At 36.1% G+C, this 26771-nt stretch overlaps 4 protein-coding genes across 14 annotated transcripts in view; all 4 read left to right on the top strand.

Annotated features, from left to right (window-relative positions):
- The window catches only part of LOC129790073 (luciferin sulfotransferase-like), a 767385-nt gene that overhangs the window by 374996 nt on the left and 365618 nt on the right, over positions 1-26771 (top strand). The gene's annotated exons all lie outside the window — the stretch shown is intronic.
- The window catches only part of LOC129788207 (probable Rho GTPase-activating protein CG5521), a 626970-nt gene that overhangs the window by 234581 nt on the left and 365618 nt on the right, over positions 1-26771 (top strand). The window lies entirely within an intron of this gene.
- LOC129788331 (tolloid-like protein 2) overlaps positions 1-26771 on the top strand; it is a 606934-nt gene that overhangs the window by 214545 nt on the left and 365618 nt on the right. The gene's annotated exons all lie outside the window — the stretch shown is intronic.
- LOC129789821 (RNA-binding protein Musashi homolog 2) overlaps positions 20950-26771 on the top strand; it is a 96867-nt gene continuing 91045 nt past the window's right edge. For 2 of the 10 annotated variants that reach the window (XR_008750514.1, XM_055826916.1), the window contains exons 1-2: positions 20950-21145; positions 21584-21980. Coding sequence is in view for 7 of the 10 variants with exons in the window: in XM_055826916.1 (XP_055682891.1) it covers positions 21886-21980 (95 nt within the window). In the remaining 3 variants the exon portion in view is untranslated. Of the gene's footprint in view, positions 21981-26771 lie in introns of all 10 variants that reach the window. The other 8 variants (XR_008750510.1, XM_055826864.1, XR_008750511.1 and 5 more) reach the window with 6 other exon arrangements.

Below are 26771 nucleotides of genomic sequence, written 5' to 3'. Positions count from 1 at the left end.
TTTATTTTAAAATATATAATTTCAAACTTTTACCAAATATAACCTGCAAAAAATTAAACAATTACTTTCTGGCACAGCTGACAGGGAAATTAAATTGTTTCAACTTTCACGATTGCAATGGTCAACGATAAAATTACCATCTCAATTAAATTTATTTCATTTCCATTTATTATCTGGTACATCCCATCCATTTCTGATTTATTCACATTTTGTATGAAATGTGAAGAGATTTTGATCTTTTGTGTTTTATCAAAAGTCACTTACATAAATCGGCCTTTCATGGCTTGAATAAATATTTACCGAAATTTAAGTCAATTTATTCTCATAAATATTTGAATCACCCCCATGCGCCTGAGGAGAATGAGGACAAAGGCGAAAGAAAAAAAATGGTGGAGGAGTTGGGGGAAAGTACATTAGGAATGAAAAATCCGAGAAAAATGGAATGAAATCGTTTCTTCTCGACATTTCTGTCTCACTCTTGCCATGTCACATCCTTTTTGGGCTGCCACAGTGTGCCTCATGGAGATTGTGTACATGAGCTTTTACATAGGAATCCATCATGTTGTCCCACATTTTATATAAAGTTTTATTTCTTTATTTAAATTGTTGTGGGAAACCGCTGTCGCGCGAGGGGTATATTGGGTAGGTATATAATATACGGAGGAGAGCGAAATGGTGGTTTTGGGGGTTGAAAGGTGAAAAACCGTCATCAACGATGTCACATCTATATAAGCAATTTTCCGTTGTGAATGCTTTGGGTATATGTATCGAAAAGCTCTTCCAACCATGATGATGGTTTTGGGAAGGGTATCAGTGCTTTGATTCACCATCCGGACCTCGTAGAAACCTCCACTTTGTTGTGTGTCCCACTGCACGAAATTGGCAATCTCGAAACCTTTACTACTCCACCGGGCTTATCTGTATATTGGTGCTGAAAGTTCTTGTGGGTGGTTGGGTATGGTGACCTATCTATCTCGAAGCGCCTTATGTAAAGTCTTGATGAGAAAAAAGTATCTCATACCTACTCGATATCTAGAGACGGAGGATTTTGCTTTCAAAAAAGTTATTGCACACTGCCTTGGATGCCATCATCTCACCCACATTGAACTATATACTTTACTTTAGTCTTGCATAAACAACCACGCTATGTGATATCTCCCTATATTGCAACTCACAAGTCAGCAGAGTGTTTTCATTCCTTCAAATCCTTGCTGATTCTCAAGCTTCATTCGAGTTGCATCCTCAAATTGAAAGTTGAATCACAAACTTTCCACCTTCCATCATTCTCTATTTCTTGTAAAGGTTGCAAAAAAAACGAGGGATTTTTTCAATAACTCAGCCTGAGTGAACTTGCGACACCTCCCCGTCAAAATTACCCGTCGATAAAATGAAGAATATTCTTGAGAAAATTAAAGGCACTTGACTTTGGACTTGAGAGAAATTCCTTGAGAATTTTCGTGTGCTGTGTGAAGAGAATTTCTGTGGGATGCAAATTGACATGAGGATGGGAATGGGTTGAATGTTCTGAAAGCTCCTTAAAATATCATTTGGCCACGAAATGTGAATTTTGAAGGAATACCATCTACCATCCCTTCTTCACAGTCAGCGTTCGACACTCAACATTCGCTGAAACACTGTTAGAAATTTAAGATGAATATAGTTTCTTTTTTTTTAAATTAAGATCTAACTGTTAGATTCTTAAAATTTAAATCTAGATAAAATTCAATTTTTCAAAAGCTTTTTGATTTTAATTTCTTTTGGGATATATTTTTGAATTTATTAATGTTTGTTTGCTTATGACAAGATTCTACACAGAATGTTATTTATTCTTTCCACTAAAAAAATAAAGAACCTGAAAATAACATTCAATTTGTTCTTTACAGTGTACTCAGGATCGAGGTACAGGAAGAGCAAAGGAATGGCGTTGAGTGAGTAGGAATGATATAGAAAATTCAAAAGGTAGGATTCTTTGTTCTCTTCCGTAGTATTCTGTAGGAGTGAAAATTCTTTTGTGGAAAAGGGAATACCACGAAATGTTTGGAAATATGTGGCTTCACAGTGAAACCCTAAAGGTGAAGGTAATTTTAAATCTCTGCGCCAATTCGAGCGTTGATTTAAAGAAAAATCATTATAGTTTACTCAATGTGAAGGGAAAAATCACATAGGAAGCCTATTCGCACTACAGTTGTACTATGAACGCGTTGTAGTGGAAATTCTGGGAAATTAATGAAGCGCGTCACACCCAGAAACATTGTTGGGATGAGGTGAAACAACCCCCTGGAGCAAATGGTTGAAATTCGTTCGAAAAGTTGTGAATTTCATCGTGAAGCTCACATAATGTATTCCATATATAAGCATAAGTACTTTTCCTATATATGTATAGTACTTTTCCATGCCCCATCCATCTAACACCGAGGTTACTGGCACATAGAGAGCGTGATGGTGAAGCAGAAGGAAAAGTTTATGTTGTGCGTTTGTGGAGGGGTATAAGAGAAAGAGGCTGATCGGATTTTCCATCGATTTTCACCTGACCCTTCTACCTAGCTCTTGATGTGGTATTAAACATACTGACCTTTTGGGTATTGGAGACTGTGAAATTAAATTGACGAAATGATTAAATTTCGGGAGAAAATTTAATTTAATGTTTCAGTGATTTCATTCAATAATATTCTCTCTTTCTCTCGAATTGTTTGTGATTATATCAACCTACTTTTCCGGAAAAAAATCATTTTTCTCTACATCATTCACTCACAATTCCTATTGTCTCGCTTTTGGCATTCCCCATATTTGCCTGGGTATTGGACAAAATTGTATCGATTGGGTGGAATGATGGAAGGTAGTTTTATATTGATATTATAGAAATGATAAAACACAAAAAATTGTCTCTTTGAGTCAATCATTCTGTCAGAAATTCAATGGGAATTATGAAACACGCGATTCCAGTTCTTCTGCAACCTTCAATTTACGTCATTCCGTCGCAATACCACCAAAATGGTTGATATAAGAAAGAACTTTGCCGCACGCTCGTCTGCGATGTAATTTTTCAATTTGTAAAATTTTTTGGCTAAGAATTCCTTAACATATTCTTGTCTAGGGTAAGAACCCCGAAGAACAAATATTAACTTGAAAACGTTAATAAAATTAAGTAAAAATAGGAAATAAAAAAATGATTTAATAAATAATTTGCAAAAGTTTAGATTATTTATCGATGTTTCATTCCATTAATGCTTTTGAAAGTTGGTTAGATAGAATGATTCTATACCATAGTCTATACATATAATAATTACACCACTGAACATTATTTTTATTAATACTTACGAACGAAAGATATGAAAGAAGATTTATGATAATTCGGATTTACAATTTTTTCCGCCTTCTATCATTAAAAATGTGCGGCTCAGCGATTTTTCCAGAGAATATGCCGAAATTTTAAATTATTTATAAAAGAATAAGTCTGAATAATTACGAATATCAGGAAAATATTTCAATTCCAATTTCAATTTGAACCTATTTGATGGAATAAATAACAATACTACTCGACTAGGAAAAGTGACTCGAGAAGGAAAAATAATAAGCAATGAAGACGGTAAGGTATATCACAAGGTGAATTATATATAGTAGAAAAAGTAACAAAACCAAGAGCAATTTTTGTCAATACAACATAGCCAATAAATAAATATTTGAGCTAAAAATGCTAAAAAACAATAACCGACCGCTATAACGTGAATGAAATGAAATAAAATATAACTACATAATATTTTAGGATGTAGAGCGGTGCAAAAAGGGAGAAAAAAAAGAAACACTCACGGCATATAGGATCGATCTCAGTTTTTGCCAATAAATATCGTGTGATGGTGCGTGGGTGGTGGGGTGATTTTTTGGCAAACAGGGAGGAATTTTGTATGAGGGGGTCTAAGCCGCCAATATATAAAGTCCGTATCCCGTACAAATAGGTTTTAGGGTTTTGTTTTTGCTCTTGTTTGTGCGGATGTGAATGTCTCTGGCCAGGACAGGAATGATGTGTTTCGGTGGTTTGATCGCTTTTCCCTGGAGTATTTTTTCATTCTTCATTTGATTTATTCGAATACCCAGGCTCAAGGACTCTTAGACCTTGTATCTTTACCCATCCACCCCAAAACTCCCCATATCTTTGCTTTGACGCCATCTCTCTCTCTCTCTCCGTCCCATCCCTATTGAAACTTTTGCGATTTTGTTATATCATTTCTGTCTCTTCATAGTTCAATTCTACAGTGAAACAGATGGCACGTGAGGAGAATTCACTGGCTTTGTTGCTGGGGACACCAGGGGGGAATCGCAAACATCCAAAACTAGGATATGTGCAAGGGGATGGGGCGGGGGACAAAGGGAAACAACCTAGGAAGCTTTCTATGTACGCGGACAAACAGTCAAACTCAGATGAATATCGACCACAAAGCACATCTTTTTTTTTCTGCCTTGATTTCCAATTTTCCCCATATTGGTTCTCACTGCGATCCCCATGAACGTCTAAATATATAAAATTGTGTCTATAGAAAATGTGCACATATATAGAGGGGGAAGGGTGGGGGGGGGGTTGTGCAGTGCATTTGTCCGAGAAACTCCCAGAGAGTGTGGAGAAATTGCAGCAGAATGTCTAACCCCCGACTTCAGGTTGGCCCAGTATATAATGTTTTGGGGTGGTAGGGATGTGATGGGGGCACAATAAAGCAACGCAAGAGAATTTACCAGCAATTATCGGTTCACCTCGATACTATCAATTATTTTGCACTGCATGTGCGTGTAGCTTGGTAGTAGGACTGTCAGTGGTAACCAGAAGCAGGCGGTACTGACTAGGATTTGTGAGTCCGGTACAATATTGCGCGTGACCTCTCACCTCACCATCCTGTTATTCATTCAATGGGGTGTAAAATAATGATGTGGAACGGGATGATTGTTAGCACATTTTCACGATGCAATCACATAGGATTTGCTACCTACCTTCCCCTTTAAATATGGTCCCACCTTTACGAGCTATATACACATTTTGACCGGAATTTCATGAAGTTGCAACCAAACCCCAAATCCCCAAAGGATTATCGAGGGCTCCAGCAGTGTCACATAAACAAGAATATCACCTCCTCAGTGTGCTGAAGGAGGAGTCATCAAAATACAATTTGTATCTTATAGAGACACGGTAATAGTTTCAAAGAAGTTAATTAAATTTTACTCCAGAAATATGCTCATTGCATACACAAAACCCCATAATTGAACCTTTCATTTTCTAGCACGGAAATTGCTTGAGGGATGAATTGCTCCAGTGTATCTGCGAGACGCGCATTGCAAAATAATGCACGACTGACTTGACGTTCCTTGCTTAAACATTACTCCCACAGCACATATTCGACACATCTTTTTTGAAGCTTTTTGCCCCACTTTGGGGTTTTTTGTCTAATAAAGTGTTATACTTATGCTTACGACGTTCCTATTGTTCTTACTTATTAGTGGAATACTCATGATTCTTTGCTCGGAGTGCAGTATTTAAAATGCACTGGCAAGCATACTCCCGCACATAAGAGCTATGTTTCTTTCAGTTATGTGAAAAATTAAGGCGTGTGTAAACTTAAACTGAAATGAAGATAATTTGAGGGAAGAAAAAATCCATATTGTGGATAGAAAATGTTTATTGACGTATTTTCAGAAGAACTAAATGCATTTATGATTTAAGACTTTTAATAATAAAATCTTGATAAAAGGATGCTGATGTAATAAAATTATCAATTATGCTTCTTTCGCATTTTTAGTTATCCTTATCAATTTAATCAGGACAATTACGTAACATTTTAAAATAATTTTTCGTTGCTCAATATTGCCTTTTAATGAAGTCATTAAAGCTCCTAAAACATAAATTAATTTTTATAATTCATATAGAATTTTTCATAAAACACGCCCAATAAATAGCTCCGTACCTAGTCCAAAAGGGATTTTATAATTTCAATAATCACAACGTTTTTAGATTATAGGGTTCAATTAAATTTTCTTCAGTTGGCAAATGAAACGAAAAATTGGGAAATGGATTAATTTGATGGGAATTCACATAAAGGATGATTTTCCTATGATAAATTCGCTGTGAAAACTGGAGGAACGTTAATTGAGTTTTATAAACATTTCAGTTTGGATGTGTTCTGCTGGGGATAAATACTATCAATGCTACCTCTCATGTGTGTTGCTGCATGAAATATCTCTCTCTGGCAAAGAACATGGTGACCAGGATGTATTGAATGGCCCAACATAACGAACCAGAGGGTCTGGGACATAAGGTTAGGAAGGTTAGTGATCTATTTAACATTTTGGGGAGTATGGAAGATGGGATGTGGATAGTATTTGCATATGGCTGATGTACGGCTAACCTTCAAGCTCCACTGTACTGTGATGGGGAAGAGTAAAGGTTCTGGGACTCTCTCTCAGGATAATACGATATAATACCAACAATACAAACTCCACATTGACGCACCATACACACCACAACAACAACAAGTAAAAGAGATTAGAGGAGTGACTGTCTGAATTTTGAATATTAATTGAAACAATTCCATTTAATTCCCACAACTACCTTCAACTGAGAAGGATATAAATGTCTCATATGGTTTGAAATGTGAGCAACCCTTTAGGGGGTTATTTTCAAGCACAACTCTCTGTCCCAGGAGTCAATTCACCAAATGCGGAAGAGAAAGATTAGTATACATTGTCCTTATTCCTAGAATTTTATCTTACAATATATTCCTATATACAAATGTCCTCGCTATAGGCCTTGCTAGAGTAGCTTTAAGGAAGATGTTGCCAATAGGGACGACAGGATATTCACAAAAGAGTTGTCCTGCGGTAATTAATTTCCCATGCAATCAGTGTCACTTCTTGTGCCATCCGCACAAAATCCCAACTTCACCCCGTGTATGGGGGATGGTTGGTTGACTACGTTAGTAAGCGATTTGCGTGCATTTGACCACTTTCCGCGATAATTGCAGCATCGCGATAAGGTTAATTAATCCATTAAACATAATTCCGTTCCACCTCAACTCACCACACAAGCTATGTGCGAAAAGGGCGCAAGCGGTGCTTACATATGAAAGTTCTGGGTGTCCATTGGGCACTATGTAGTGAGAAATAATCTTCCACGGACTGTGTGAAATACTGGGAAAAAAAAAGTTTATATTTTTCATGTTTCAATTAAATTACAACGTGTTTTACGTTCTCTTTTTTTTACACCCTCTGCCCAACTCTCTCCTCGCACACATTTCTCTCCTAATACACCCTCTTCTCATACTGCTGCATAAATTATCCTGACGTGTTGTTGAGCGTGTCAGCCCGTAGGGGTGGTTTGGGTGGAGAATCATGTTGGGGATTTGTATGCTGTTAACTAGAAAAATTATGTTTTTAAATTGAAAATTATACGAAAGGAATAATTAAATTTTTCGTGTTTGCAAATTGTATGAAGATCGCGTATACGACGTTGTCCTTTCGCAGAATTATTCTTAAAAGATATCTCGTTTGGATTGTTTTTATTTATTTTAGAAAATTCCAGAAAATTCTCGTTAAAGGAAAATATTAGGAGCAAGAGCATTTGATGGAATTTAAAATATTTAATATAGAACCATTATTATTAATCTCTGTACTTTATACCTAAGTACATAGACAAAGTATTTAGGAGTTGCACACGCATTACATATAGAAAATCCTAATTTCCTAGAAAGTTCTTCATAAGTGCCTTATGTTATAATTTTCCTTCATATATGTACAAACTGATATTAAAGCTCCCTTTTGGTGAAGTTTCCTTTTGAGATTTCAACGGAAATGTTTGGATACTCAAACATACATATATAAAGTATAAAATGTTGGTGAGTTTGAGAGTACAAGTAATTCTAGGGTACAAAATTGCTTATAGTGAAATTTAATCCCAAAACTGTGTTTATAGAAAGAGAAAATGCTCTTGGAGAGAAACTGTGGGACTTTGCTCTTAGCATTACGTAATTGCTGATGATGCTTGAGTGTAAGAGAGGAAATCGCATTCCTTCCCCAATTTATACTTTGGAGCACTACTATGGATGGAGTACTGCTGTACGATGTACACTATTGTCAACATTTTCCAATGTAGCCTTCGCAATGCTCCAGAATTCTCTTGTATACATACACACCATCCAATGTAATGCCGTAGTCCAAGTAGTGGGAAGAAGATCTCTTGGAAGAGCAATGCAATCCAACTAGTAGTTCGCATCGTAATTGTACCAATTTTACTGATTTAATTCGAGTATATACCTGGCAACATTTGGGACATTTTAAGTGCATTCCTGTGGGTTCCATAACTCACATGTATACCAGCATGGTAATTAAAATCAATTTCGATTATATACTTTATAACGAAAAATGTTAACGGGGTGATGAATTAACTTCATTTCACAACCTCTCGGTTGGAATTTTCTATAATTTATTGATTTGCCGACATATAAACCGACAAAATACCTTTTGCTTCCTTGCTCATTAATGAAAATTAATGTTTGGATCTAATAGGTCGCGACACTTTTATCAACTTGTCAACATAAGCGTATAGAAATGCCATAAATGATGAAAGACACTAATGGAAGCTCTACAAGGAGCTTCTTTCACTGAAGGAGGCGACTTATTGCCACCCACAATAAGGAAAATTTTACCTACGTTATTAAATGGGATACCTGTCTATTAGACATTAAAAGCACGTATGTATTACCCTGTTATAAAAAAAATACCATTAGCATTTACCAAAGTTGTTCTTACATACCAAATTGCGATAATTGCGTGATTAATTATGGAATACAAATAGGAGTTATTGAGTATAAAATTATAGGCTGTGCAACTTCAGTGGAAATGCTTTTAAATTTTAATTTGTCGAAAGATTAGCTAATATGTAGCTAAAATAGATTTTTTTCTCATAATTATTTGGTATATTCAACATTGCCTCATATCAGGCGATCTTACCCTATAAATAATATACATAAAAAACTCTACAGTACAATAGCAAAACTAAAAGTAGGTCATAAATTAAATAACTTAAGAAATCAAGGGAAGAGTTTTACTTGATTTTTTTGTTTGCTTCTTTTACAAGAACACCTCAGAGGAAAAATGCATCGATTGAATATGTGAAAAGGTGCATTTATCCCTAGAGATTTTCACACTATTCATTCTCCATCCATTGAGGATGTATCTTTTCTCTGATGTACCGTTGGGGGTTATCTTAATACAGGGTGGCGCATTTATCATGGTAGCATTTTGTTTGCTAATAACTTCTCACAGAAACAATATTATGTGGCGAAATGGGTATTGGAGGAAAGGTAATTTCCTTAAGATTTGTTCTGGATTTGTACGAAGGTGATTCGTGCAGAAATTGGTCTCATATTGGCCAAAACAAAAAAAGATGCACTTTTTTAGATGAAGAAAATTCCACTATGTAATGATTTAAATTGAGAAATTATTCGGACTTTTTCTAAAAAATTAAATGATCTCCCATGCGAATTCTTCTCAAGAGGGCGATGTGAAAAGTGATGAGTGCATGTTATGTGATGCAATGGGAGTCATCAACACCATTGGGGTGGGTGTCAAAGAAGTGGAGGATTTTTTCTTGCTGTTTTTTTTTTAAATGAAAATTCAGTTGAAACATTGGGATGACCTCAAATCAGTTGACAACTCTCTGTGGTCATCAGCCATGATGGTAAGAGTAACAAAGAAGTGGAGGATTTTTTTTTATTAGAAATTTTGTGGTAAAAATTAATTCATTGGTGTATCCCAAGGTGGAACACATTCAAAAGTCCAACTTCACCTCTCCTCCAGTGTTGTGGTGCAGAAAAGAAGTTGAGGAAAATTCAAAAAATGCAATTTCATTGCTGATTTCCATTTTCCTCGCTTTCTTTAAGGTTTTCCCAATGAAAAATCTCAAAAGGAAAATCTTCCAGTGTTGTGGTGCAGAAAAGAAGTTGAGGAAAATTCAAAAAAGCTGTGTCTGAAAGAAACACAGCTAAAATGCAATTTTTTGTGATTTTCGAGTCATTTTTACAATTTTTTCAAAAGTTGTAATGCCCTTTTTTGCATTCTCAGTTATTGGTGAGTGTTGAAGATGGTAATTTTTAACATCTGACAAAAAAGTATTTTTTAAGGTCCTTGGGTGTTAGTTTGACGATCTACTGCTTCTTCATTGTTGTTTGACCATTCTTTGAATTGCAGATGGAAGTGTTAAATTTTTTCAGCAATGATTTTAAGTTTTTCAACATCTCTGAATGTGCTGCAAATGACTTTAGGTGGTTCTTTCTTATGATGGTACAACATTGCTGGTGGTTGAAGATGGCATTTTTTAAAATTTAAAAAAAAAAATGAGAAAATTTGTGGACACTTGTTCATTTCAATAGAGATTTACTCAACAAACACTTTGAATTAATTTTCTGATTTTTTATTACAATTTAAGAAAAATTATTTCGTGAGTTAAAAGAAAATAATAAAATCCCTTTGTGGACTCCACATTAAGAACACAGAAAAAATAATAATAATAAACTTCTTTTGCAAGAATTGAAATATCACCTAATTTGCCATCCACCTCCCTGTGGTTGTCCATGATACAAAATTTTATATTGTTTTAACACAGAAAAACATTTTAATATTGTTTAAAAGATTATAAACATTGTTGGCAAAAATTTAACATTTTACAATCTGCACACTCCTAAAAAAAATACCACGACATTTTGGGATGTGAAGAAAATCCCCAAACCACCAAAAATATCCTCTAGAAAATAATTGAAATTTAATTTAATTTTTTTCTGCATTTTTTGTTGTTGTTGCAAGAACCATCTTCAACACCAACCAAAGATATCCATGACCATAGTAACCCTTGACACACATGCCTAGAGTGCCTTAAATGCAATTCAAACTAAATGCCATGATCATTTCCTATACAAACCATTTAATTTGCAAGCGCTTGGGTGGAAGATTAAGTTCAATTTGTGATCGGAAAACATTAGTTGATTTAATAGCCTAGTCGGGATGCGACTGGGACTAATGTTTTACAGTCCAGGGATCGAATCTGACCATTTGAATTCCTTTTTCTCCCTCAAATCCCCTTTTTACCACAAAATTCACATTGATTTGCTTCCCATTAGCCATTGGGTGTCATGTGGCGTGGGACAACAGATAAAGACACCATTGATGATGGTTAATTTCTTTGATTTAACACCTCATGCATGATTTTTTGACTTTTTATATGAAAAATAAATCCAATCAAGGGTAAATTGAAGATGTTCATGTGCCCATATGTTTGTGTTGGGATTTTTCAGCATCCATGGTAAACACCATGTTCCTCCGGAGTCAAATTGTGTTAAAGAAGTCTCAATTTAACATAAATTCACTTTGAAGAGACATCAATCACTAGCATTTAAATTTAATCATTTTTTTTTATTGGAGCCACGATAGTAAGAGTGTCAAAGAAATTTTTTCATTTGTTTTCTGAAAGTTTTATCTCCAAAATTGATTCAAATTAATTGGGATGTCCTTCAATTTAATTGGGGGTAGGGGGGGTGGCCACAAGGGAGGAAGCTGTTGCGGCAAAAGAAGATCCTTCAAGGGTACAACCATGTCAAACTAAAACAACATTAGGGGAGTTGTGCCCACGGAGCCCCACGGCACAAAAATTTACTTTTCACCCCACCATCTTCGGTGTCTCAATCGCAACACAAGGAGTTAACTGGCACAATCTCGTCGTCTTCCTATGATGGGATTCCTGACTAATTTTTTTGAGCTTGGGGGATTTTTCTATTTTAGTTCCGCCCCTTCCGTCCATCACGACAAGTGCGCCCCCCAGGAGATGGGAAAACCTTAAAGAAAGCGAGGAAAATGGAAATCTGCAATGAAATTGCATTTTTTGAATTTTCCTCAACTTCTTTTCTGCACCACAACACTGGAGGATTTTCCTTTTGAGATTTTTCATTGGGAAAACCTTAAAGAAAGCGAGGAAAATGGAAATCAGCAATGAAATTGCATTTTTTGAATTTTCCTCAACTTCTTTTCTGCACCACAACACTGGAGGATTTTCCTTTTGAGATTTTTCATTGGGAAAACCTTAAAGAAAGCGAGGAAAATGGAAATCAGCAATGAAATTGCATTTTTTGAATTTTCCTCAACTTCTTTTCTGCACCACAACACTGGAGGATTTTCCTTTTGAGATTTTTCATTGGGAAAACCTTAAAGAAAGCGAGGAAAATGGAAATCAGCAATGAAATTGCATTTTTTGAATTTTCCTCAACTTCTTTTCTGCACCACAACACTGGAAGATTTTCCTTTTGAGATTTTTCATTGGGAAAACCTTAAAGAAAGCGAGGAAAATGGAAATCAGCAATGAAATTGCATTTTTTGAATTTTCCTCAACTTCTTTTCTGCACCACAACACTGGAGGAGAGGTGAAGTTGGACTTTTGAATGTGTTCCACCTTGGGATACACCAATGAATTAATTTTTACCACAAAATTTCTAATAAAAAAAAATCCTCCACTTCTTTGTTACTCTTACCATCATGGCTGATGACCACAGAGAGTTGTCAACTGATTTGAGGTCATCCCAATGTTTCAACTGAATTTTCATTTAAAAAAAAAACAGCAAGAAAAAATCCTCCACTTCTTTGACACACACCCCAATGGTGTTGATGACTCCCATTGCATCACATAACATGCACTCATCACTTTTCACATCGCCCTCTTGAGAAGAATTCGCATGGGAGATCATTTAATTTTTTAGAAAAAGTCCGAATAATTTCTCAATTTAAATCATTACATAGTGGAATTTTCTTCATCTAAAAAAGTGCATCTTTTTTTGTTTTGGCCAATATGAGACCAATTTCTGCACGAATCACCTTCGTACAAATCCAGAACAAATCTTAAGGAAATTACCTTTCCTCCAATACCCATTTCGCCACATAATATTGTTTCTGTGAGAAGTTATTAGCAAACAAAATGCTACCATGATAAATGCGCCACCCTGTATATAAAGCTGAAATGTTTGTTTGTCTGTGGCACATGAACTCCTCCTAAACGGCTGGGCCGATTTTGATGAAATTTGGTATGGGGGTAGAGGGGGTCAATACGAGTTGCAAGCGCTATATGGGATTCCGCCCCAACCCCCCTTTGTAGCGCCCCCACAGAAAAATTGATTTTTTCCCATTTTCTACTGCTGAAGGGTCAGATAACGGGATTTTTTTATTTTTAGAATTTTTCGGGGTACCGTATTATTCATCCCCCCTACTAATATACGCCCCCTTTTATAGCTTAAAATGGAGTTTGCTCACACGTGATTGGGGGCTAGGGTTTACTAGTACAGAATATATATGTATTTATATGTGTAGATAAATGTAAAATTTGGCTGTTGAGTGAATTCGCGTGAAGATATTCGCTTGAATTCAAATGTACACAAAATAAACATCAATATAAGAGATGTAAAGTATAATTCTGACGCCTCAAAAACTAGAGTGCCAAAGGTGCGGTAGATGGGGGGTAGACGAGGTAAAGCATGTTTGTGTGAGAAAATGTATGGAATATAAGCAATTTAATCAGAATAATGTACATACCATACTCCTCATACACATTCGTCTTTCATCAAGGAATATAGCGGCATATATAAGTACATATATGTAGCATATATACATATATAAATGTGTGTAGCATGGTGCATCGTGTGCGATAGCGAAAAGGAAGTCGGTGCTCGTATCCGGGCAAACACAATATCACCTAACTCAGGTTTCGAGGGATTTTACATATCATACAAAATACAGACTCCACATTGAATCCATCCACCTCATTCCAACTCATCTTCCCGACTTGCTCAAACTCCATCCAAACGATAACACACATATTTGCTTCCACCTGGAAGCGCGAATGGGGGTGGCTTTTGCCGTAGTATGCTGCTGCTGCTGCTGCCTGAGTTGGAACAACCCATCGAATCTATGTGCTTAAGTGGTATGACGCTGTACGATGAAGGTCTAGAGAAAGTACCACCACACTCGTGAATTTCAACATTCATTACATATGATAGGTTTGGAATCACTTGAATTGCCATATACCCGCTAAACTTCCACGCTATACGACAAAGTTCAACAATATTTATGAGCTATTGGCAAATCAATTGATTCACGTACTCCATGGCAGAAACAACCCCATTGACTTCCACCCCCTTCTCGGATTATGACGATTTAATCAAATTCGTGCCGTATCTAAATTAGCAACTAAATAGCACAACACTGCAAATTTATTTATTTGATTACTCTATATATGGGTTTGTTCTGAAGATGAAACAAGAAGGTGACGAAGCTATTTTTGCACGCATGATGAGGATTAAAATTGATAAAAAAAATTAAACTCATTCACATCTATCAAAGAACAGACAACATAGGAATAAGTAAAAGGTAATAGATGATTCTAAGAAGGTGTAAGTTGTTCTTATTTTGCTAAAATTTATCTCAATGATGCATTATTTGTACATACATTTAGACCTTGTGTAGTATGTTATATTTGACTAACAATTGTCGTCATATATTGCACGAGAAAATCCACTTCTGTGCAAACTCGGCAATTTTCTTCCACCTCAGTTCTCTAATATCCTCTCACCGCAATTTTCAGAGATGAATTCCCGCTCCATGAGATAATACTGGGAGACAAATTTTTAGCATTATTCTGCATTAGAATATGGAAAGATATTCGCAAGAATTGTCACTAAATCTTTCACTACACACTGGTGGAGAAAAGTGAGAATTATCAGGGCTCTAGCAACCATCATCCATGATATAAAATGTATTTTATTAAATTTCTTCTCTCTGTTGCATACAAGTTTGGGCAAATTTAAATTTCTTTCATCCCCAATTTCTTTTTCGCGCGCATTCCATTCTGCACCACTTTCTTCGATGCTTATACGGAGGTGGTGGAATTCACAATGCGGGTTGCGAGAAAGAAGGTTGTTTTGGGGAAAGATGACAAGCTAAAATGCCGTCTTCAAGACAAATGAAAAAGATTTTCTTATCATCGCCATGACCTTTTTTTTTGTCACTCCAGTGCGTCTTACCACGAAAATTCCATTAAAAACAGTTAACAGAAAAGATTTAATTCTGCAGATAACAAAAATATTTGCAATGAAAAAAGTAAATTTGTCTATCTCGAAGACAAAATCTGTGGATGGTAAGATGACTCAAAGCATTTTAGCAGTATTCTCACCCCCAGCATGTAGCCATCCCTTTTTGCTCCAGCACACCCATTTGGATTTTTCTTTTCTGGGACACCCCAGCAAACTTCCTCTCACCATTTCCTTATTATTTTCGCTGAGGAAGCATACCCAGAGATGGCAACACACCATAACTTTTCCGTTTCAATTCAACCTACCCGTAGAGCCAAGTTCACATAATGATGAAATTAATTGCTTTAATGACGCGTAAAAGCAAATAATAACTGAAATGGTCGTAAAAAATTGAGAGGATGGATCTTTCTCAGGCATTCTCCACTCAACACTGTTGCCTCTATATATCTTGCTGCGATTCTGCTAGCATTGGGTGTCTCTGTGTGATGAGGAATTCTCAAATTATTACGTAGCATGCGGTCGAAGGTCAGCGGCCGGATGCGCTAAATTTTCGCCTTTTGGACACAGCCACGGGGGGTATGGGGTGTACTACGTACATCCACCCTGAGATTGAAATGTTTATAACACACCAACTGTAGGTATACAACAATTTAAATAAAATACGATATGCCAGCGTCCTTAATTAAAATTAATATGGATGTTACGGAGCAAGTGGAAAGCTTTCAACACAGCACCAAATAAAATTGAAGCTTTCCTTTCTGTGGGAGAATTTTGCAATTTTGCAATTTAGATTCAGATTTAATTGCGGAGTCGTTGGATCTCTTGCTGAGGCTCTAAGGGGATGACACCACACTGTGGTCTGATGGTGGAGGGATGGGGAAGGAAGGAAGAAGAAACGAATCCAATAATGATTTTCGCCTTTGGATTTTTGCCTGAATAAAATTGAGGAAAATTTGAATGGAGATAAAGGGAGAAAAAAATTCGTCTATATCTATGGGTTGTGAGCTGTATTTGCTCATATTTTTAAACTTATTAAATTTTGAACCAAAAAAGACTCCTTAAAACTTAATTTAAACAACTTTTACATGAGCTCTTATTAGTTGGTATACCACAATCGTGGCATACCAAGTATTTTTCATTAGTTTTCAGAATTTTTTTTAGAAGAATGCACCTTAAACCCAATGTGACCTTATGTTTCATTCATCCTAATCTGATTGCTTTCAAAATCCATATTTTATGTAATTTTATTTTTATTTTTATTTCACATTAATTTTTAATCCATACCATGCCAAGATTTTGTCCATAAAATTCCAACTCCCCCTCAAGGACTTTTCTTCAAGATTAATATGTAGTTGAAATACTTTTATGGATCTTATTTATAATTTTGAATTTATGGGGTCACGTGCAAAATGAGTCCTTTAATTTATTTATTGTTTTCTTGATTTAAAAAATATTTTAAATTAACATTTTTAGGGATTAATGGAAATAATCTATAAAAATTTATTGATTAAACGAATTCATTCAATTTTTAAAGATGTCCTATGTTGGCTATTCAATTGAGGAGGTAGGCAAGCTACATATTTTCTACTTAATAAACATCATAAATAAACATTTGATACTTCCTGGGATTATTTCCTCTTGATTATTAACTGCGGGATTTCAAGAGCGCAATTTAAAACTAAAAAAGAATTTTCTTTCATTCTCATCCTTTTGATTACGAGGAATTTCATACAATACTGTGCCTGGGATGAACTGCCCTTAACCTGCTCTGTGTACCACCATAGAACTCAAATGGAACTCTTCCACCCTTTGCTCATCCCTCTGACAGTGATGAATAGAGAAATCCTAGGATTTTCAGTCTCTTGTCGTTGCCGACGTCGTTGTCATCATCGTTGTATTGTGAAATGATGGAAATCCATAAATAGACCATGCATCCCCGCTATTTTATACTCTCCAAACCATATATATATGTACAGTACATTCATATATGTATGAGATGGAGAGAGAACGTGAAATATGAAACTGCGCATTTATTGTTGTTGTCATCTATAATATAGATGTTGGTTACATGTGTAGCATAAACGTGTGATGATTGCTGTTTGGAACGCGAAAAGAAAAGTCTCCACCACTGACGGAAAGCTCTCTCACTCTCTCACCGGTAACAGTGGAGTTTTGTGTGGCTCTCAATTAATTTTAATGAACTATGTATTATGCACAAGTACAAAAGGTGGGTTTTTTGAGGGAAAATATCGCATGGGAGGGTTGGGAAACGGTGGGGAAAAATTGTACATATACACAACAAACCAACTTTTCAACCCTTCGACGATGCCTCTCTAAATCCACCGCATTCGCTCCGTCACCCACATTATCCACCCTCAACATTTTCGTTTTCTTTGCGTAATGCCGACGATTATGTGGCACAGAAATAGCAAATGAGAAAGTCCAAGTCAAACCACCACCACCACGGAAAGACGGTGAAAATGTGCGGAAGGGGGTTGTGAAAGTCTGCGGTAGTTTGGGAGACCGAAATGCTCAAATTGTTCATGCTGTACAACTGCAATAATATACAAAAATTGTTTCTTTGCCAAACAAATTATTTGTATATAACGTCACAAATCGGATAATAATGGAATGGAATAGCAAACAGCATTGCCACCACCCCCCTTGGGGGTCCAACCATGCGTTGCCTGATTTTCTCACTTGGCGGACTCCCCACTTCCCATTACATACCCAGGCTAATGTGGAAATGGGTATCAGCCGGAAGGTCGGTGGTGTTATACTGGCTCCTCTCAGCGCCTGGTTGCTATTTGCCTGATGGATTTGGCGCGGAGGTTTATGCTAGCGTACACTAGCTAGTTGAAGGGAGGATGGGTTGTTTTGAGGGTGGGATTTGGTGTGAGCTTTGGCGATATAATGTTACTATAACCACTTTTGTACACACGCGTTATGTTCTGTGCACCACACGGGCGTGTTGTACAGCAGAAAATCGCTGAGCAGATGAAATAGATGGGTTGTGTGTGGGTGGTAATTTGGGTGGTCTGCACACCTCCTCGTGCGATTTATGACGAGCAATATTTGGTACGAAAACTTGTGCGTAAATTCAACCCGTTTTCGGTTTAGTAATGTTCTTGGCGGGTGCCATCAGCAGCCACCACCATTTGTCCTCTTCGTGCTCGAATATTCTTGTGAGCATTTTGGCGTTCGTCATTTCCTCCAACAATAGCTTCGAGCACATTTACTCTGGAATACATATTCTTGCAAAGGGGGGCGCGCTTGTTGAAAAAGTGTTTGCACGAAAAAGATCAAAAATCAAAACTGGAGAAAGATGACGGTTTTGTTGTCATGAATGATTTTCATGATATTATAGGAGGAGATTGCTTAAATCCGACCCATCAATGTACCTATTTTTTAACAAAAAGAACTTCAATATGATTCTTTTTTACACGAAATCGTAAAAGTGCATAATTTTGTATAAGAACAATTAATAAGCATGATGAAAAAAGTCTTGTCGATTCTTACAGGGACGTACAAACTAGAAATTTATTCAATTTATGGACGTTACAAACGTTTAATATTTCATTTCTAACGTTTAATGATTTTTTTTTAAATATTTGACGATATTTGACCTAACGGTTTTAGTAACCTTCAAAAAAATCTATTCTCTGTTCTATATTAGTTTTTAACGAAATCTTTTGCATAAAAATATGTCTCTTGACATTAGAAAAATGGCCTAAATTTTTTGAAATTTTAGGATGTATTTAGACATCTAAACATCCTTCCTGTCTACGCCACTGAATCCCTAGATTATCAAGCTAACATTCAAGGAGCTCAATTTTTGTATTAAAAACTGATTGGGATATTTCTTCCGTACTTAGGTAAAGTTTTGAATGAAATAAACTCAATTTAAAAAGCTTTTCGTATTTTTTTTTTTTGGGAAAAATATCAAAACTCAATTTTGACTTCAAACCGATTTTATTTATCTTTAAGAATTCAAAGAAAATATAAATTTATTTAAAAGGTATTTGTATTTAATTAATTTTAAACTTTTTTCGAAAAATAAGAAAAGAAAAACAACCAGAAAAGAAAGCTCTGATTTTTTTTTGGATGAGCCAATCTACGAAACGGAAAGAAAGTTGAGAAAGTTATTGTATGTCATTTTGTGTTATTCCTTTTCCGTGTGGTGAAACGGGCAGAAACCCCACCCACTCATGCCACCCCACAAAAGGCTTTTAACCCTTTACTGCAGAGATCGTCTGTAACCCGTTCAATTTCTCTATACATTGTAAGCGATACGGCAAACCAAGACGGTAAATTGTGTACACCTACACCGCGTCAGCTTTCAGTACTGCTGAGGAAGCGGTGCTCCGCCACCGCTACCGCAGTGAAAGACTACACGATGGGGTTGCGCACAGGCAGGGGGGATGGGGTGCAAATAAATTGATGATTTAGAAAGAGTACCGTGCTGGGGGAGAGGGTGGTGTACTGTGAGGCATGGGCAAATTCGCGTTTTTGCTCCACTGGAAGGTGTTTTATGGATTGCTAATGATTTACAGATTTTCACGCGCACTCCATTCCCGGCAGGCATATGGAAAATTAACTCCCAGATTTTTGGGGCGTTGCTGCGGGGGTGTGGGGAGCGTTATGCAAAAATGGTCTGGCTGAATTTGACGTGCTCCCGGGTGGATAAATAAATTGAAATTTTGTAATGATATTCAAAAAGCCCACCTTGCGTTTATGATGGGTATATGTACGTACATATATGCGATCGCTACACATGTAGTTTTTTCCTATTCACCGATTTTCCGTGCATGGACGCCCTATGTGTGGTTGTTCCATAATTAACACATAATCTTACACGTGCTCTTAGCTCATTAATTGACTGAATTTCATGGAATTTCACTCATTCATCTTTTTTTTCTTCTTCTTTTAGTATTTTACAAATTGATAGAATCCGCATGAGCTAGCGAGAAAAATGCCTACAAATTGCCAAGAGGGGGCTGGAAAAAATGCAATTGATAAAACTATGTGCGCACCATTTACACATGCACCAGTTAAATGAATGTGAAATCATAGGGGAGGGTAGGGGGTAAAGCGGTGAAGTTGAAAAAATATACGGGGGTGGGTGGACGTCTTGGGGCAATTCGTGACACCCCAGGCTTGCAAGGTGCCGGAAGGTGTAGGTAGGATGTTTGAGTGTATGTAATGTGGGAGTGAGAGGTGAAAAATCATAACGCGAAAAGCCCATATAAACGCATATTATATATGGCGAAAAGTGGTACACATAAGCGTCGAAGATTCAGTGGGAAAGGCGAAAACCGTATAAATTTTCATCCCCTATAACTTTTTTGTCGTCAAACAGTTCATACCACCCCAATATGCCAAAATCCTCTGCGAATGAACGACCAGTAGTTGTCCCTTTCTAATGACATACACCACCATAATGATTACTGTTCAATTGTTTCCAAATGCACACACACCGAAGTACAAAATGAGAACGATATATATCGGCGTCAAGGGCCATTTTGCTTTTGACAGATACCTAACTATATATGTGCGAAAGAGAACAATAGATGAGTGCGTGCGCAATTATTTACCATGGGAAATTATGGTGTGTAGTAAATGTAAATCTCATGTTGGTTAGTAAAATTGAAAGAGACAGTAATTTTCCATGGACAAAACGAGATGGCTCTCAAAGCTAGCCCCATACTATGCTCAATGGTGTTCAAAATAAGCACGCTAGCTTAAAATAACTATAGTCGTCTCAGTCGCACCCCCCCTTATTTTTACCATCTCTACACAAGAAGAACCTCAACACTAGGTAGCAGCTACACATGCACAAGGCAGTCATTTTAGTCCGGCTGAACCGTAGTATCGTGAATGTGTACTCAGACAGTATTTCAACACTCGATCGTTGTTTTTTTCTTTTTGTTTGTAAATTGATTAAACATCCACAGTTTTTGAGTTGTGCATTGTTTCCACCGGTGAAATGGTCAATTGTCGTTGATGTTCGCATGCAATAGAGAAGATTGTAAGGACTTGTGAGCCAGGTAGCTCCTTATTGAAATTAATTTTGTGCGGAGACTCGACCGGGATATTTTGGGGTATATATACTTTACTATATATCCAAGGAGAAGAGAAAGAGAGAAACAAAATACTCAAAGGGAAATCGAAGTTGGAAGAAGAAGAAGGGAAAAGGCCGCTCTGTGGATAAGTGTCATTTTGCAATTTTCCATTTGAGTCTGTGTTTTCTTCTTTTCCTTTTTTTTGAACAGATAAAAATTCTAAATTCATTTAAAATCCCAAATTTTTTGCCTATTTATTGCATTAAATTTTATGTGCGAAACGGCCAAACAATCAAACTAAACCTGGTGGTTTTAGACTCAAAGAGAATGCTATAGAAGCGTCACGAAGTTATATCACAGGCATAACGTATACCACACACATATATATAATAACACTGAACCACAATTCTCTCTGGTGAGCAGGAAAAACCGAATAATAAAAGTTTTGTGAAGTATTTATCACCTGTATGAAAAAAAATAAATAAAAAGGTCACAGCAAGACCTAGAGACAAGAAAGAGAATTTAATTTAATATTTAAAAAAAAGTGAAAGAGACAGCTGAAAAATAAATAAAATTTGGTTTAATATAAACAGTGCTGAAAGATTCTTTGTTGGTGTTTGCCTCACTGCAAGAATTGTTACACAAAAGAGGTGGAAGAATTGGTGAACAGAGACGAAATAAGGGTCCAGCAATCACAGACAAAATATTCAACTTCATCTTCAGCCATGCTATTCGAGAATCCGGCTGTGGCTGCTAAATTACCTTTTCCGTATAATATACCGCCACCGATGCAGGCTGCCGCTGGGGTCCCACAAATCAGGTAAGAAATGTTTTTATACAAAAAGACGAAAAAAAATATTAAACCAGAGAACTCCCCCTGTAGCCATCTGACTCCACACTTTAAAATTATGCCGAGAAAACACAAACGTTCTCCCCATATTATGTATTCTCAAGCAGCAAAGCGTTCAAAATTAACACAAAGGAATCTACTTTGGCGTCTCTCTTTCGGCTTATGCGAAGTTGCTAAGGCATCTTGTGGGGTTTTACCATTTTACATTGCTTGTGTGCGGTACCATACTTGGTCTACGACGAAAGGGATGGTCGTTGCCAGCAAAATCCCACTTTTTCCAACTTCTCATACTCCCTACTACTGTCTGTCAGGGGTGTGGGGGAGAAGAAGCACCCACCAAAGAGGCATCCCTTTTTATACCTCCTCACACCCACCCCCATACCACCCTGACCCCATTGTCATGAAAATTGTTACATTTCTACAAACGAGAAGAGATTTGTGATGCTGTGTGAGAGAGCCACAAGTCCGTCTTGTGTCTCATTCTACTAAAAGTACTTAACCTTCGATTTAATGGATTAGTCTATATGGTGTTGGTGACTTCTATATAGCTTATAGAGATAGTTTAATTACCATTGGTACGGTAACTACCAGCAGAGAGCTATCTTCGTTAATATAAAAAGAAGAGAGAGAGATGGGGTGTTTGTGTTCTCTACTACCAAATCTCAGGCTTCTATCTCTTACGTTCTATCCCTACGATGCCTATCTTGCAATGGCTCAAAAACTTATGAAATGTTGAGTATATAAAAACCTTGTTTATAACCACAATTCTGTACTTCAAAAACTCCACTTTCATTGCGCCTGTATGTGTTTATATACCTACATACATATGTTCTCCTCTCCAGACGAACCATTTTTATGATGAATGCCAGAGAGGTTCCATACTATATACAAAGATGAGAAATTATATATGTACATATACATAGTCGAGAAATACAAAATGAAGCAAGTGAAACAGAAAATCTGTGGCATTGCCATTTTGATGGATATATAGAAAATGATTTTAAAAGCTGCGAATTCGCATCATAGTGCGCATTTCCTAAATAATAAAACCACAAATACAAGTTGCAGAATGCACCACAAAGCTAACTTAATATGCTTGTAAGTTTTTTCGGGATGGGGTATGGGGAGATGTGCTAAATTGCCCCAACACGGTGGGGGTTTTCCCCCGTCCAACACAACCCACTTAAATGTACATTTTCTTGCAGAGACTCTCTCTGTAGCTCAACTATTGTTTAATTAGCAGAGAATTTTGCTTTGAATACAAAAGCATGTGTGTGTACTGAGGGCCTTATATCAAGTTGATGCGATGATGTTGTATGTTGAATGTATTATGCCAAATTGCTGACACTGCAACTATTTATCATTTATTTATACTCTGGCATATTCATTCTTGCACAAAAATAATAATGTATACCAGGGTCATATATTACTTAATATTTTAACTATAATTTCAATGCTGCAGTATTTTCTGTGTATTATACTTCTATATACATTTCTGGCTTTTGTGCAGTCATCTAGCTCGGTCAGAGAGGGGCACTCACACGGTACATTTCACATGTTGGTTCATGAAGGAGTCTTTGGCTATAGAGCAGCTTTCCTTGCATTTCAAATGTCACAAGAAAATGTGTATAAGTATTCTCTTCTTTTGGGATGGAGAACTTGAAGATTTTGTCATGAATGCCTTTTCCCCAAACAAGGTGTTTACCATAGAGAACTTTAAGTAAACAAATTTTCGGTGACTTCTCTTAAATATCTATATCTTTTGGGTGAAGAGAACATAGAACTAATGTCACATCTTCTAGTCATTGAAAGTTTTTCCATGTATACTTTAATAATGTATAAATGTGGTAAGAGAAAAGTTTTCCAGGCTAAGCGCATACTTATTGTAAATTCGCCTCTATAGGTTGTCAAAGTAGATAAATCAACTTCTTTCATGTGCCTCCTGGTCTTATGGTTTCACAAGACTACAAGGACTGATAGCTAAAATAAAATAGAAGTTTGCATAAGATAGCTCTTAGTCTTGTTTCAATTCAAATTAATTTGAAAGAGACTTTAATTTAAGATTTTGTAACCAAAAATTGGAATTTTTAAAAGATCAGTTCCAAAACCGTAACAGAACTGATATACATTAACTCTACTTTAAATGAACTATATCAGTGTCAGTAACAAGGATTCAATTCCATAAGATATTCTACGAACTAATCTACCTGCAGGTTTATTGTGAAAAGTTTGCAATTATGATTACAGACCTATTCAAAAACAATCAAAACCAGATAATCGGTTCGTTTTAACTTCCTATTAGGTAGAGAATTCTTGGATTAAGCGCTAGAAAACAATTTTTTTACCTAAATTAATTCCGAAGTATGATTGAGCTAGGTACTTAAAAATATTCTATCACTTAAATTAATCAAAAATCTGTCTTATAGTTTTTATTGTAGCTTTAAGTTAGGCTTGAAGCTTTCGTATCTAATCAATGAATATTTGAACTATAAAATGGTTTTATAAACTTTTTTTATATAAATTCAATTCATCATATTCTTATTTTCTGTTTTATTACACTTGGCGGCGCCAATTTTCTGAGATACCTACTTCTTAATGCTCTGCCCACTTTATTATAAGACAAGTAATAAATAACAATAATAAAAGTACAAGTAATCAGCGTAAGAGATCCAAATGAATAAAGAAAAGAAAAAAATTTTAGAATTAAATTTAAAATTAGTGAAATGAAAAAAAATATTCCATCTTTTACATAATCCCAATGACGTGAAAAAATTTTTTTTTGTAAAATTCTACATCGCAATATGCATGCTATTTAATTCTTGATTCATGCAGTTATGCAATGAAAGCCGTATTCTTTGTGAGAAATGTGTATGAATTTTAAGCTTAAAATATTCTTTAAAGTCATCAATTTCTACCCTCTCCCTTTTGGCATGTCTGCTCCTTTCTCTATCTCGTTCCTGTGCATAACACATTCAGCATACCTACATAAGGATTTAGCAATACCTATATACCCAGAGGATTTTCAACCCCTCGTCAAGTTTTCTTCCTGAACACACCATACCACACACAATGTGAATGCTTCGATGGCAAGAAAATATTCTCTCATAGCTAACATTCAATTCTACCGAATTCACCGCACACACACACTACGTTGGGTTACTTTAAAATACGATAAAGAGGGGCTACGCTCTTTTTTGCACCCTTCTTGCCCATCTCTCTCGCAAAAGTACATACATATACTCCTCCAGGAGTGCCACTGTGCTTTGGCAATTGGAACATGAGCACTATCACCCAGAATGATCCAATTGAATTCGTCCAATTTTCGATACTTTGAAACAATTTCACCCAAAGCACACAATATATGTAATGCTATATATGTAGGTACTGCTTGATGTCTCTGACCATAGGTGGATGAGTGTTAATTGAAAGGTTTTGCATTGTACCAGTTGAGTACTTGTGGGTGCTGTATTATATATAAATACATATTAGAGGTATGGTACACCCTATTGTTGTTGGCAAAATGAAAAGGTGAAAATATCACAAAGAAATTAAAATTTACGCTCGACTTGTGTATTTGTGAGGACCGGTGAGTACCTCAATGGATGGCTAACTTAGGTAAATGGTAAGGTCTTTTGCTCGGTAACTCGTATGTGTGTTGGTATAAAATGGGATTTTGTGAGACGAGTGCGAAGGAGAGGTAGATAAATGGAACAAGAGAGGTATAACGCAAAAGAAGAACGACAACACGTTTTTTTTTCTTCGTAGAAAATTGGTTGCCATCTTTGTGTAAGAGAAGCCTCTCTGGCTGATCTAAAACCCAACCACTGAGCTTTTCATATATATCATACAAATTCACAACACAAATCTCACGCAGTATTGAAAATTCATCATATTCAATATGTGTATACATTATGTATTATACATAATTTCACAATTTAATATGCATGTTATGAAATGGTTTGGAGAAAATTGCATAAATTAAGATTTTATGCTACTCTCGGGCACTTGAGAACTTTTATATCTATTTATATGTTCAATGGGGAGAAAATGCTACAATTCCGTACCACGGTGTGGTAAAAGGAGAAAAAAAAACAAAAGTTATATATCGTTAATGAAAACCGGTTTACAAATATAACAATTCTCTTTGGCTAAATCAGACGCCTGGCTAGCTGAAGTTTATACCATAAAACTACTTCACACACCAACATCGTATGTTGAGAGACTTTACATGAAAAACCGCACAAAATATTGCAAACAAAAAAAAACTCTTTATACGACCACAAACATGTATTAATATTGAAAGATATATTAGAGCACGAGTACAGGCACTCTCGAGAGTTATTTCGTCTCTGAATAGCGCAAAAATTTGTGCTGATATTGCGAAAAGTTCGTTATGTAGGTTTCCGTTCTTGGCAATCAAGTTCAACATTCTCAAAAAAGTAAATGAAGTCTTTGAATGTCTTGTTGTTTTTTGTTCTGTTTGTTTAAATTAAATCCCAATATACATGATAATTCATACGATGTTTTTACATTTTATTGGAACTTTGATTTCATTCGTTATTGCTTATAGCCCCTGTTAGTTCCGAAAAAAGAATGTTTTCTATTGGAAGCTTTGAATAATATGGAAATGAATGAATGGTATAACACAGAAAGCTTATGATTTGCATTCCAAATTTTACTTTTTGAATGATTTTTTATTTTGTTGAAATATTTTACTTAAAGAACTAATTAATATTTCATACCTAAATTAATTGACTATAT

Source organism: Lutzomyia longipalpis, chromosome 1 (assembly GCF_024334085.1).
Source record: "Lutzomyia longipalpis isolate SR_M1_2022 chromosome 1, ASM2433408v1".
NCBI lineage: Eukaryota > Metazoa > Arthropoda > Insecta > Diptera > Psychodidae > Lutzomyia > Lutzomyia longipalpis.
Note: the sequence above shows the minus strand (reverse complement) of the source record. Positions and strands in the feature narration are given on the sequence as shown.